General features: G+C 39.7%; 1 protein-coding gene across 1 annotated transcript; it reads left to right on the top strand.

The window, feature by feature from the left end:
- The first annotated feature begins 1,066 nt into the window (after nt 1-1,066).
- Nucleotides 1,067-4,001, top strand: LOC126933371 (lithostathine-1-alpha). Its single transcript, XM_050752983.1, has 6 exons — nt 1,067-1,093; nt 1,395-1,504; nt 2,147-2,265; nt 2,573-2,710; nt 3,433-3,544; nt 3,740-4,001. The coding sequence occupies exons 2-6, from the start codon at nt 1,441-1,443 to the stop codon at nt 3,805-3,807; spliced, it is 501 nt and encodes a 166-aa protein (XP_050608940.1). The 5' UTR covers nt 1,067-1,093; nt 1,395-1,440; the 3' UTR covers nt 3,808-4,001.
- Nucleotides 4,002-13,650: the final 9,649 nt, after the last annotated feature.

Below are 13,650 nucleotides of genomic sequence, written 5' to 3'. Positions count from 1 at the left end.
CAAATTGTAATATATATTCTTACATTTCAGATTTTTATTTTTTAAACTGTATGACAATTGATTAATAAATAAAATTTAGTATTAATCTGTCTTTTAAAACCATATATAAAGTTTATCAAGTAGCTTATAACTTCTTGCAACTGAATTTTTGTATTCAATGTTATGGATTTGACACTAATCCAAGTTGAAATATAGATATCTACTTTATTCTATTTAAATTGTTTGGTATTTTATTGTATTTTGTTAATCCATTTGTCCCAATTCATATACTTATCTCTCTTTCTGTGAACATTCAGGTTAGTTTCTTCTTCCTAATTTTGCATTCCGATTGGCTTTTATTCCCTGAATTATAAATGACTATTCTATGATGATTCTGCTAAATATTCAATTTCACCACACAATCTTTGACTTCATACTAACAAACAGTTGACTTCACATGGACAATTTCAATGAAGCCTGACTTCATATCTAGCTCCTTTAAGCTTCCTTGGGCATCAGCTCTCTACAATTCTCACATTGAGAATATCTGTATTTTGCTGGCTCACACCTTGCTGGACATGTTAAATGTTTAGAAATATAAATATAACCTACCTCTTGAGATAGGTCTTGAGAGGTTTGTGAGCCTAAAAAGACATGGAGGAACCACTTAATGCCACAGGCACATTGTTCTAAATTATTTGGAATCAGTTAATTCCTCCCCATCTCCTAGCCATGCCTGACACCAAAGGGGAGCCTCTAAATTTACAGGGAGTAGAAGGAAATCTACTCTTCTCTGCTCCTCTCTGGGTTGTTAGGGGACATGGGAACCCTCAGTTGTTTTCTGCTGAGCAACAGCCAAGTCCACCTTGAACTTAGACAGCTTGCCAAATTGTTTGCCGGAAGGGGACCTGATTTGTGACCACTCCCAGGGTGTGCCAGGAAAAGGCTCCTACTCGTGCCAGAAGCTCTTACTGTCAATGCCCTCCCTAGGCCCCCAAAACTCACCCCTTGCCCTCACCCCTTTCACTTAAATGACATGGTTCTTATCTCAGATCCTGATATAAAGCTCCTACAGCTACCTGGCCTGAGAAGCCAACTCAGACTCAGCCAACAGGTAAGTGGGCATTACAGGAGGAGGGCACCTCTAACATGCACTGCAAATCTAAAATCTTGGGGAAGATACAGCATGAGTTTCTGTCCAGGAGGTTTTAGCCGTAATGAAGCCTCAGTGGGATCCAAAGCTGTTTTTCGGTTACTGAGTCTATAATCCTCAAACTCTCAAGAGAACCTTTTGAAGGTATGGGTGTCTCAGAGGACCTTCCTGGTCTCAGAAATTCTGAGAGGAGGTTTTAAGGAAGGTAATAGGTGCTTTGCTCTCCATCTCTCAGAACCCCCGTCTCCGTGTCCTCCTATAGAGATTGTTGATTTGCCTCTTAAGCAAGAGATTCATTGCAGCTCAGCATGGCTCAGACCGGCTCATACTTCATGCTGATCTCCTGCCTGATGTTCCTGTCTCAGAGCCAAGGTAAGATCTTTTTTCCACCAACCAACTCTGTCTAGCCCTGAAGCCTTCACTCTATCCCCAGGCATATGGGTCTACTTGAAAAAAAAAAAAAAAAGTAGAGTCACCATTAAGGGTTGTTTTGTGGTGTTTAGTGATCTTTATTGCTGATCTCTTCACATTTATATGCATCCACACCTCATTAAGGAGTTTGAACTAGAATTTAAAATGACCCCTTATAAGCTACTGCTGCCGTTGGGATGAGTTAATCTGATTAAATTTATATACATGATGGTGGATTTGGGGATGTCTGTGTGTAGAGAGTCACTAATGGGGTGTAGAACTGAGGCAAGCCTTGTGTTCAGGGAAACCAAGACAGGCTTGAGAAAGCAGAAGCCTGAGTTCTTCAAGGCAGAAGAGCCTGAGCTCCAGACATAAAAGGGAAACTGGAGACATGTTTCTTTAGCCAATTCATTCTGGGATTTTTTTTTGCCCAATCAAATAAACCAAAGAGAGAAGATGTAGGATGCAGGAGCAAGAGTGAGCAGTCATTCCATAATAGACTAGATTATTCTGTTTCTATAAAGGAACCCCAGAAACTCCTACCTCATCTTTAAGCCTTTTCCTTACCCCGAGAGCCTCCTTTAATTGTCTGTTCTTTTTCAGGCCAAGAGGCCCAGACAGACTTGCCCCAGGCCCGGATCAGCTGCCCAGAAGGCAGCAATGCCTATGGCTCCTACTGCTACTATTTTAATGAAGACCGTGAGACCTGGGTTGATGCAGATGTGAGTGAGGAGAGCAGTGTGGGAAGGGAGGCTCACGAAGGGAGGGGAAGCTGCCACTCTCCAGTGTGTTCAGTGGCTGCAATGAGATGAGACTGAACCCCTCGCTGTACTATCATCAGCCCCAAACTTTCCAGTCTACTTTATCCCATTATTCAGCACATTCCCAGCACAAAGAACCTCGTGGTCAGTGACAGCATCATCAGGGACATTACTGTGCTGTCCTTTTTATGACCCATCTTCTTGGAGGACTCAGTATATCCCTCACACCCTCCTCCTCCACTGCGTGCTCCATTTTCTTCCCCAACAGCTCTACTGCCAGAACATGAATTCGGGCAACCTGGTGTCTGTGCTCACTCAGGCAGAGGGTGCCTTTGTGGCCTCACTGATTAAGGAGAGTGGCACTGATGACTTCAATGTCTGGACTGGCCTCCATGACCCCAAAAAGGTAGGCTGCAGCCTTCTTTATCTCCTAATGATCAGGTTTGAGAAGTAAGAAGGAGGTTCACGTTCTGGTCTCCTAAGTACCAGCTTTTGTCACGTTCCAGAACTCAAGCTGTTTACAGATCCTATAATGTCCTGTGCAGCAAGGTGCACTGTAGATGATTAGAGATATAAGTGGAAAGCTGAATTTCCTAGGTGTCCTGGTCATTCATAAATAAACTTATTCTGTTTACAGTCAACAAAGGCATCTATATGAACCAACTTCTTACCTATTTTGTTACTGTCAGCGTCATAAGAGAGACTAGATTGCTGACTATACAGAAAAGGAGACTTGTGGTAAAGAATCTACTGCTGTACTACTGGCATTTGGGAACCTGGTAGTACACTACATAATATAATATATCAACAACTAATGGTCAGCCAATGCTATGCTGGATATGAGGGTCCTGGGCCACAAAGATAAAAAATTAGGAACTACTTTTTAAGTGAGCTACTTTGGGTCTCTATGTCAAATTCATAACACTTATTTCTTGGTGAAACGTGGTTAATGAGTTGGACAGTTCAGGAAAGAAGAAGTTTAGAGCAATAGCAAGGGAAAGGAAACAATATTTAGCAAGGTTTATTCTTCCCTTGTGTCTTAGTATGTTTCTGAGTGTGCACACAGGCCCAGTGATTCCATGAATTTTTGAGTGATCACTGCCTCTGTTCTGGCCCTTCCCCATCTAGAACCGCCGCTGGCACTGGAGCAGTGGGTCCCTGTTCTCTTACAAATCCTGGGACATTGGAGCCCCAAACAGTGTTAATCCTGGCTACTGTGTGAGCCTGACCTCAAGCTCAGGTGAGAGACAGAGAATCCATCCACCTGTTTCTGTTCTCTCCTGCTTAGCTCTAGGGATGGAACTGGAACTGGGATAGAGGAAAGGTGAACTCCTCATTAAGGAAATGGGTGTTTGGTTTTTGTCCTGAGTCCTAAAGCCAGGAGGCTCATACTCTTTCTGGTCTCCCAATTCTAACTCTTCTCATTGACTTATAGGATTCCGGAAATGGAAGGACGTACCTTGTGAAGACAAGTTCTCCTTTGTCTGCAAGTTCAAAAACTAGAGGCTGCTGGAAAATAGATGTCTAGAACTGATCCAGCAATTACTACAGAGTCAAAAATTAAACCGGACCATCTCTCCAATTCAACTCAACCTGGACACTCTCTTCTCTGCTGAGTTTGCCTTGTTAATCTTCAGTACTTTTACCTACCCCAGTCTCTGGAACCCTAAATAATAAAAATAAACATGTTTCCACTATTGTGCTGTCTTACTGTGTCTGCTATTTCCACAACTGATGCCTAGGTGGTTGAGATGAGAATGATTACAACAAAGCTTGCTCAGGCCTATCCACTTTTAAAAAGTCTATCCACATACCATGCATATTGGAATTCAGTATTTATGGACATATGTGGCTTTGCTTATGACAAGGCTAACAAGATGGAGATTGACCAAAAATTCACATGCTGGCATATCTCAAAGATATTTTGCATTCAGTTCCAGACCACTGTAATAGGCGTAATATCACAGAAAAGCAAGTTACACAGGTGGTTTTTTGTTTTTGTTGTAGTTGTTGTTTGTTTTTTTGCTTCCCAATGCATAGAAATGTTTTCTTTACACTACACTGTAATCTATTATATGAACCATAACATTATGTCTGAAAAAGAAATATACATACTTTAATGAAATAGTACTTTATTGCTAAAAAATACTAACAATCATCTGAGCCTTCCGCAAGTACTATTCTTTTGCTGGTGAATGGTCTTGCCTCAATGTTGATGGCTGCTGCCTGAGCAGTGCAGTGGTTGCTGAAGGTTAGAGTGGCTGTGGAAGTTTCTTAAAATAAGACTACAATGAATTTGGCCACATTGATTTGATTCTTCCTTTCATGTATGATTTCTCTATAGCATGTCATATTGTTTGATAGTATTTTTCCCACAGTAGAACTTCTTTTAAATCGGAGTCAGCCTCTCCAAACCCTGCTACTTCTTTATCAACTAAATTTATATGTTGTTCTAAACCCTGTGTTGTCATTTTAACAATGTTCACAGTACCTTTGTCAGGAATAGATTCCATATCAGGAAACCACTTTCTCTGCTCATCCATAAGAAGCTGCTCCTCATCCTTTCAAGTTTTATCATAAGATTGCAATGATTCAGTCACCTCTTCATGCTGCATTTCTAATTTTAGTTCTCTTGATATTTCCACTACATTCACAGTTACTTCCTTCACAGAAATCTTGATCCTTTCAAAGTTATTCATGAAGGTTGGAATCAGCTTCTTCCAAACTTCTGTCAATAATGATATATTGACCTCTTCCCTTAAATCAAAAACGTTCTTAATAGCATCTAGAATAGTGTATTCTTTCCAGATGGTTTTCAATTTACTTTGCCCAGATCCATTGGAGGAATCACTATGTATGGCAACTATAGCCTTGTGACATGTATTTGTTAAATAATAAAAATTGAAAAGTGAAATTACTTTTTGATCCCTAGGCTGCAAAACAGATTTTGTGTTAGAAGCAGGCATGAAAAAATCATAAATCTTCTTGCATAGATCTGTGTTCCTAAGCGACAAGGTGCATCAACAAGGTGCAATAATATTTTTTAAAAAACCTTTTTTCTGATACAGAGGTCTCAACAAGTAGAATTAAAATATTCCGTAAACTATGCTATAAACAGATGCTCTCATCCAGGCTTCAGTGTCACTATGTTTATTATCTTAGCTAGATCTTCTGGATAACTTGCTAAAGCTTCTCCATCAACACTTGCTGCTTTTCCTTGAGCTTTGATGTTATGGAGACAGCTTCTGTCCTGCAACTTCATGAATCAGTCTCTGCTAGCTTCAGACTTTTCTTAGGCAGTTTCCTCAACTCTCTCAGCCTTCATAGAATGTTGCTGACTTTCTCCAAGTCAGCAATAAGGATGTGCTTTTAAAAATTATTTGTGCGTTTACTGGAATAACACTTTTAACTTTCTTCAAGAACTTTTCCTTTTTGTTCACAACTTGGCTGTTTGGGACAAGAGACCTCATTTTTAGCCTATCTCAGTTTTGGACATGCCTTCCTCACTAAGATCAATCATTTCTAGCTCTTAATTTAACTCAAATGATGGGCAATTCTTCCTTTCACTTGAAGAATTAGAGGCCATGGGAAAGTTATTAATTGGCCTAATTTCAATATTATTGTGTCTCTGGGAATAGGGAGGCCAGAGAAAAGGGAGAGAGCTGGGGAAGTGACCAGTGAGCAGTCAGAACACACACATTTATTGATTAAGTTCATAATTGTGATGTTTCATCAAAGCCCAAAATAGTGATAATAGTAACATCAAAGATCACTGATCACAGATCACCATAACGGATGTAATAATAATAGTAAAGTTTTAAATACCGCAAAATTACCAAAATGTGACCCAAAGACTTGAGGTGACTACGTGATATTGGAAAACAGCACTGATAGACTTGTTCAATGTAGAGTTGTTACAAACCTTCCATTAAAACAAAAACCAAAGATACAGTATCTATCAAGCACAATAAAATGAGGTATGCTTGTATTCACATAAACCCAGTTCAAGTTCCAGAAGCAATTGTTGATGGTCTACAGATGGCTGGAGTATTTGATATTCATGAGATATTTGAATAGTTATGGTTTGAGGATATCGCATCTTTGCTCCATATGCAAATTGAAGCCACAACGAAAATGGTAATTTAAGGAAAATTTTCAGATCTACAGTGCTGAATGCATAGTGGAATGACCTAGGGACGTGGAATCCAGCAACAGTTGTTACATGGCTCTCATTGAATACATAACAATCAATAAATGGTTAAATATCCAGACATACTTAGTTACCTTCTTGAAGATTATATCTCCAGATACAGCCAAATTCTGAAGTTTGGAGTCTAAAGAGATTAACAAATTAATTTTGTGAAGACCCAATTCAGATCATAACACCATCCATATCAATAATACCATTACATGTGATTTGATAAAACAATCCAATCCAAAAACACAGGTTGTTCTATTAAAACCACCACCACAATAATAAAATCAAGATTCAATTATGTGGCATTTATAGGAGACCTGGCTTAAATTTACAGAGTTACTAAATGTTTTCTTTCAAGTGTTTGATAATTTTATCTCTTAAATATGAATCTACATTTCATTTTGAATCAATCTCTATATACAGTGTAAGAAATAGAACCAAATGCATTCCTTAGCATATAGCTATTCACTTGTTCCAGCACCATTTGCTAAAGAATATTCTTCCCTCTTGAATTTCCATGATACAGTTGGCAACAAACAACTAACTATAAGGCTAAAAGTTTATTTCTGAAATCTGCATTCTATACCACTGATAATTCATGTTTGTCATTATGACAATTCTACACAATCTTTATCACTTTAGCTTTGTAATAAGTTCTAAAATCTGAAACTGTAACTGTAAAAACTTGTGTTCTTTATCAAAATCGTTTTGTCTATTCTTGACCAATATTGTTTTGGCTGTTCTGAATTTCCATACGAATATTAGTCAACTTGACAATTTCTGCAAGAGGAAGCTGGGACTTTGATGGGGATTAAGACAAGTCTATAAGTCAATTTAGAGAGTACTTTCACCTTAATGTTTAGTCCCTGTTCTATGAACACAAACTCTCTTTTCACTTATTTAGGTCTTCTCTACTTTCATTTAACAATGTTTAGTAGTTTCTAGTGTACAAGATTTGCACTTCTTTTAAAATTTGTTCTTAAAATGTTATTTGTTTTGATATTATTGTAAGGAAAATGTTTTCTTGATATTATTTTAAATTGCTTATTCCTACCATATGGTTTTTCCTAGAGAATATATCTGGTGTGCTCGAGAAGGATGTGTATTTTGCTGACATTAGGTGAAGCATTCATTCTATATATGTTTGTATGATTTAGTGAATTTAGAATATATTTAAAGTGTTCTACTTTCTTGTTGATCTTCTAAGTGTTCTACCGATTACTAAAAGTGCTGCATTGAAGACTTGAACTACTACTGTTCAATCACCTGTTTCTCCCTTCACTCCTCCCAGATTTTGCTTTATGCATTTTGGGACTCTGTTCTTATTGGTACAGGTATCTACAATTATTACATCTTTCTGAAAGACTAACCACTTTGTCATTATACAATGCTCCTCCTTCCCTTTAGTAACATTTTCTGCTTTAATGTCTAACATGTCTAGTAACATTTTTTGCTTTAGTGTCTAACATGCCTGTCGTTAGAGCAGACATTCCAGTGTTCTTATGGTTGCTGTTTGTATGACATATCTTTTTCTGATTTTTTACTTTCAAACTACTGTATCTGTTTCATGAAAGGATCATATATGTGAAGCAACTGGCAAATGAAGGAGGAGTTGAGAAGAGAAAGAACAAAGCAAACAAATCCAGTTTGTCAGTAAGAGGCGATTTATTAGAGAACTTACAGACAGAAGTGTGGTCTTGGTGGCAGCAAGACAGGCAGATCTCTGAACCATAACTTCCCAGGCCCAGTGCTTATACACCATAGGGAAAGGGGTTGCATGCTTTTTAGGGACAATTAAAGGCAACTTTCCAGAACAAGGAAAAATGCTGTATGTGTCATAATTTGTAATTTGTTATGATAATATCAAGGTTGTTTTGCTCTAAAGGAAAGATTTAGAGTGACTGCATATTCTTGCACCAAAGACAGTCAATAAGCCAGGCACAGTGGCTCACACCTGTAAGCCTTTTGCTTGGGAAGCCAAGGCAAATGGATTGCTTTAGACAGGAGTTTGAGACCAACCTGGGCAATATGGTGAAACCCTGTCTCCACTAAAGATACAAAAATTAGCCGGATGTGGTGACATGAGGTGCACCTGTCATCCCAGCTCCTGAGGAGGCTGAGGCAGGAGGATCACTTGAACCCAGGGAAGCAGAGGCTGCAGCAAGCTGTGATCATGCCACTGCACTCCAGCCTGAGTGACAGGAGTGAGACCCTGTCTCAAAAAAAAGAAAGAAAACAAAAGACAGTAAATAAAGAATCAAGAGGTATTCCTGGGACTAGGGTTAAGCAGAAGTCAATATAGGAGATTAGCATCCAAGATGGAGTCACTTTTGTCTCCATACTCCACAGCTCTAATCAGGCTGTTATAATCTCACACACCCACATGTTCCACAATGGTCCCTGAGCTTGGGATAGGGTAGTATGAGGGGCACTGCAGTCATTTTGATGGCGTGGATAACACGTTACATCAATTTGCTTTCTACATGTAAGCAGAGGCTACAGCAGTACTATGAACAACAGGTAATGATACCTATGCTACGTATAAGAAACTGAATTAATAATGCCTTTTGCCACCATGTTCTCCAGGAGCCAAAAAAAAAAAAAAAAAAAAAAAAAAGGAGAGCCTTTGGGAGAAAAGGTAGAGTCAGAAAGAAAAGGCAGTTATTTGTTCACGCATGTCCTGTAGGACTGAAGTTACATCGCTGGAATTATTAAGAATTTTATTATATTATTATTATATATTATAAAATTATCATAATATTAAATAATAATATAGTAGTAAATAATACTATAATATTAATATTAAATTATTAAGAATATATACACGGCATTCAACCTTCATAATGGCACAAGTCCCCGCCTCGTGCAGCCATTAGGACATCTATTGCAGAAAAAGCAAGCAGAGAGTAACATGCCTTTCGTTTTACACTACAAGGTAGAGGAAACATTCCCCAGTGAGACATTTCATAAAACATTTAGTTGAAGGAGACACAACTACTTTACATAAAGCCTGTTTATATATTTTAACTTTTCTAATCCTATTAACCTTTATATTTTTATATTCTAGGACCCAGGAACTTCTTTTCTCCATCCCCAGACCATTTGACTTTTTTCTGTGGAAAAAGGATTTCGGTTCAGAGACTTAGGCTCTTTAATGTTGGGGGACTAGGAGGGGCTCCCTTTGGTCCACTCAACCTTCAATCGTGTTGTATGAAGACCTTTGTTTTAATCCCACTAATTTCCATTTTATTCTTTCCATTTAAAAAAAAAAATCATCTAAAGATTTCCGCCCTGCTGCCTGAGTCCCATGTGTCTCCTGTTTCTTTTTCCTTTCAGTTTCATCTTATCAATGTTTTCTTCCTTCACCTTGTTTCTTAATATTTGTTTAAAATTTTCCACCTTTCTGAGATGAGTCCATTCACTCTCCCTCCTGCCTTTCCCCATGCTCTTGTTAATAAACTTGGTCTTTTTATTAACATCTGTGAGACCCATTTGCTCAGACAGCAAATTTGATAAGACTTCTTGAACTGATATTTAACTCTGCAGGAGTAAAGTCACATGACGTTCCCATGTAAAAGGAGTCACCTTAACCACATCATTTACCCTGACCTAAGTAATGGGTATACTCAGTGGCGAATATCCCTATCTTCATAAAGCCAGGTCCATGTGGCTTTCATAGAAAGTATGTCAGCTGCTTCATCTAAAGTGAAAGTATATCAGCTGCTTTATCTAAAGTGCTTTACTTGGCATTTATAGGGAGAGCTGGACAGCTCCTTTCCTCAGGATAAACAGATCTCTCAATGGCTTTCATCCTGTCCACCAGGCTGGTAGTTCCCTTGGGAATGACCTCCTGTGTGTCTGGATCATTTATCCCTGTTTGCAATTGTTCAATAGTGAGTTGTGGGTCCTGCATCAACCCAAACCTGCTATTTCACTTTGAAGTGTTTGAAACCAAAGATATTGCTCCTGTAGTAGTTACTCTCAGAATCCAATTATTTAAGTTTTCTCAAAAAGCTAATGATGTTGATCTGCAACATGAAACAATTCTTTCTCACTGTATCCTCTTGTTTCAATAGTTACCGGTTGTTCCTTCTCCCACGTCGATTACCTTTCTGGTAACCACTGGTCACAGGTAGTTTCTTTTGTCCTGGAATAATCTTCCCTTTTGCGTGCAGGTAGCTTTGAGGTTAGTGGCGTGAGTTCAGACAGGCCCACATCAAAACTTGCTCCAGCCTTAAGTTCCAACCCATCACTCTCTTTTATTTTCATTTAAACTATAACTTATTACAATAACCAAGGCATTGAATATTTTACTTTTTGCTTATTAGTTTTCATTTTCTTATGCATCCAGTGAATCAACTCCCTGGAAATTGCAAGGTATTGGAATGTGAGAGTGCTTGCTGCTGCGCCTTCAAAATGTCATTTTCCATTTTAATCAACCCTGCTACTTGGGGATTATATGGCATGTGAAATCTGCAGTCTATATCTTTTTCATGTGCCCAATCTTGGACATCACATCCAGTGAAATGCATGTCTCCATTGTTATCAATGCATGGAGGGTATCCATACATGACGCTGAATTTTTCCAAGCCCTTAATGATGGTTGTTTGGTTTGCCATTTTTCTAGGGATGGCCTGCGACAATCTCTTGGCAGTATCAACACATGTTAGTGCATGCTTTTTTTCCAAGATGCCTGACAGGGGTCTGACATAGTCCATCTGTCAGGTTCTTACAGGAGCAGCTGTCCTATGTGTGTGTGTGTGTGTGTGTGTGTATATATTCACCTTGTTTCTGTCCATGTGTTTGTGGGATATGGCAGGGGCAGCTTGTTAATGTCACCACTAAATCTGCAGAGTAGAGAGCAATCTTGAATCTTGTTCCCTTTGCCATTTGTCAGCACTCTCCTGCGATGTGATGATCACTGTGTTTATGGACAAATCAGCTAGTTCAGATAATTGCAAGGGAGCTAGTGTTCTAATTTTTGCTAGAGTATCAGCTTCCATGTTTCCAGGAGGTGAATCTGACTGTTGTTGAAACATGATACACAATTAAGCTTGCAGTGAGTTCTTGCAGCCTTTCCCAAATGTATTTCCACATAGCAGCTCCCTATAAGAGTTTCAAAGCACGTATCAGCCATCTTGGGCCCATTGGGCAAGCCAATTGTAAGACCTTTAAATACTGCCCAATTATCTGTACAGAGAACTATAGACAGTGGCTGATGGGTACAAACCAACCATGCACCTCAGAGTTCTTCCCACTGACTGCTTTGCTGCATTCCTATCTCAAACCAGACAGTATCTGCCCATAGTTGTACAGCTACTGTGATCCATATACAAGGGTTAGCTCTTGTTTATTGGAGCACCAAGCATTTTCAAGAATGAGGGCTGTGCCTTTGTGCATTATTGGAGACATCTCCTGTGGGGGTTCCTCAATAAGGGCAGCACTGGTCCCATAGATAGCGCTGGCTCTAAGATGGCATGTAGTTCATTCCCAAGAGACTCATGGGGAAGGCACTATGTTGTTGCAGGGATACATGCCACTTTTGTAAAGTGAGGCTTGGAGAATAGCTGATACAGGCCTGGGACACAACTCTTCTATCCAACTGATGCCCTCAGGCCTTATGTTCGCATGCAAAGACATTGGCACCTTAGGAAGAGGGGACTTGAGGCTTATGCCTGAGTCACTAATATTTTAGCCTTCTCAAATGCGTCTTCTTGTTCTCTATCCCAGCAACAACTAGATCCCTTCTTCACTAGTCATTATAGAGCATGAAAACATTGCGCTAAAAGGGGAATGAAGGCCTGCCAATATTCCAAAAGACCTAGGGAACTCTGTAACTGTTTAACTGCTTTTGGCATGGCAAACTGTGTTTTATCAATGACTGTGCATGGGATAAGGCATGTCTTACCCAACCAATACCGTTTGTGAGTTGATGGCCCGTCCTCTGGACTGCAGAAGAGTGCACAATGCATGGAGGTGCTGTTGTAGCAATAGCGAGTCCTCAGAAGTTGGCATAATATCATTGTTACAGTGAAACTGTTTAACAACAGGTGGGTCCTGTGAGTCAGGGGGCAAAGTGCTATTTTGGTATTATTTGCTCTATCACTTAGATTATGTTAGGCATAGTGATGTGTATCTCTGGAACCACCTTATTTAGTTCCTGGTAGTCTACTCTCATGATCCAGGTGCCATCAAGTTTGCTTACTGGCCGTACGGGACTCTAGAAAGGACTCTGGAATGGCCATATAACATTAACTCTGGCCATCTCCTGCACGGTGTCTGTCATTTCTTTTATCTCACCAGGAAGATAGTATTGTTTCACATTAATAAACACAGTGGAGGAGGAAGGTGTACCAGTTCCCATTTTGCTTGCCCTCTTAAAATAGCTTTTATCACCCAAACTCATGGGTCAATTCTCTCACAGACATTTGTAAAGTGCATTCTAAGTGGACTGAAGATGTCTGCTGGAATAAATGAGATAAAAACATATAGTAAGTGGGGGTACTCTGCCCAATACAAAGAAGGAAAGGAGCTCGTTTCACTCAGATTGTTCGCCCCCCTTAACCGTCCACAGCTGCTCACTTACCAGGATGTCTCTTTGGGTCTCCATGGATTACGGTGCATTTTTCACCTGTGTCCACTAAAGCTAAACCTTTCTGCTTGTTTTTTGAACTTCAATCGATTGTGAGATCCACGTGGGGCCTCTGTTTGCGCCCTATTGCTGGCAGGTAGAGGCAACAGTCTCTAGGCTGGGGGGAAGTCGCCCCTGGAATGCAGAGAGATTGGGGTTCTTTTATGTGAAGTTTCCTCTTCTTCTCCCTATTATGGTGGGGCACTAGGAAGTAGTCTAACATGTTGATCAGGTGCCAGGTTTTTCCAAAGGCTCCCTAATACAGTGTTGTGTTTCTGATCTATTTTTTGTCTTCTCCAGCTGAGATCAGATCATACCATATCTGCTTCCTGGTAATCCTAACTAGGCCATTCATTCCTCCCTTTTTTAGTCTGGCAGACTTGGCTTCTCCTTCTCCACCCCCTCCCCACACACCCCCCCCCCCAAAACCTTTTTTTTCTTAGTAACCAGACAGACCTTATCTCTTTCCTTTTCATTTTCTCCAAGATTAGCTACAGCTTCCTCATGTAATATATAT

The sequence above is a fragment of the Macaca thibetana genome, chromosome 13 (genome assembly GCF_024542745.1).
Source record: "Macaca thibetana thibetana isolate TM-01 chromosome 13, ASM2454274v1, whole genome shotgun sequence".
Classification (NCBI taxonomy): Eukaryota; Metazoa; Chordata; class Mammalia; order Primates; family Cercopithecidae; genus Macaca; species Macaca thibetana.
Note: the sequence above shows the minus strand (reverse complement) of the source record. Positions and strands in the feature narration are given on the sequence as shown.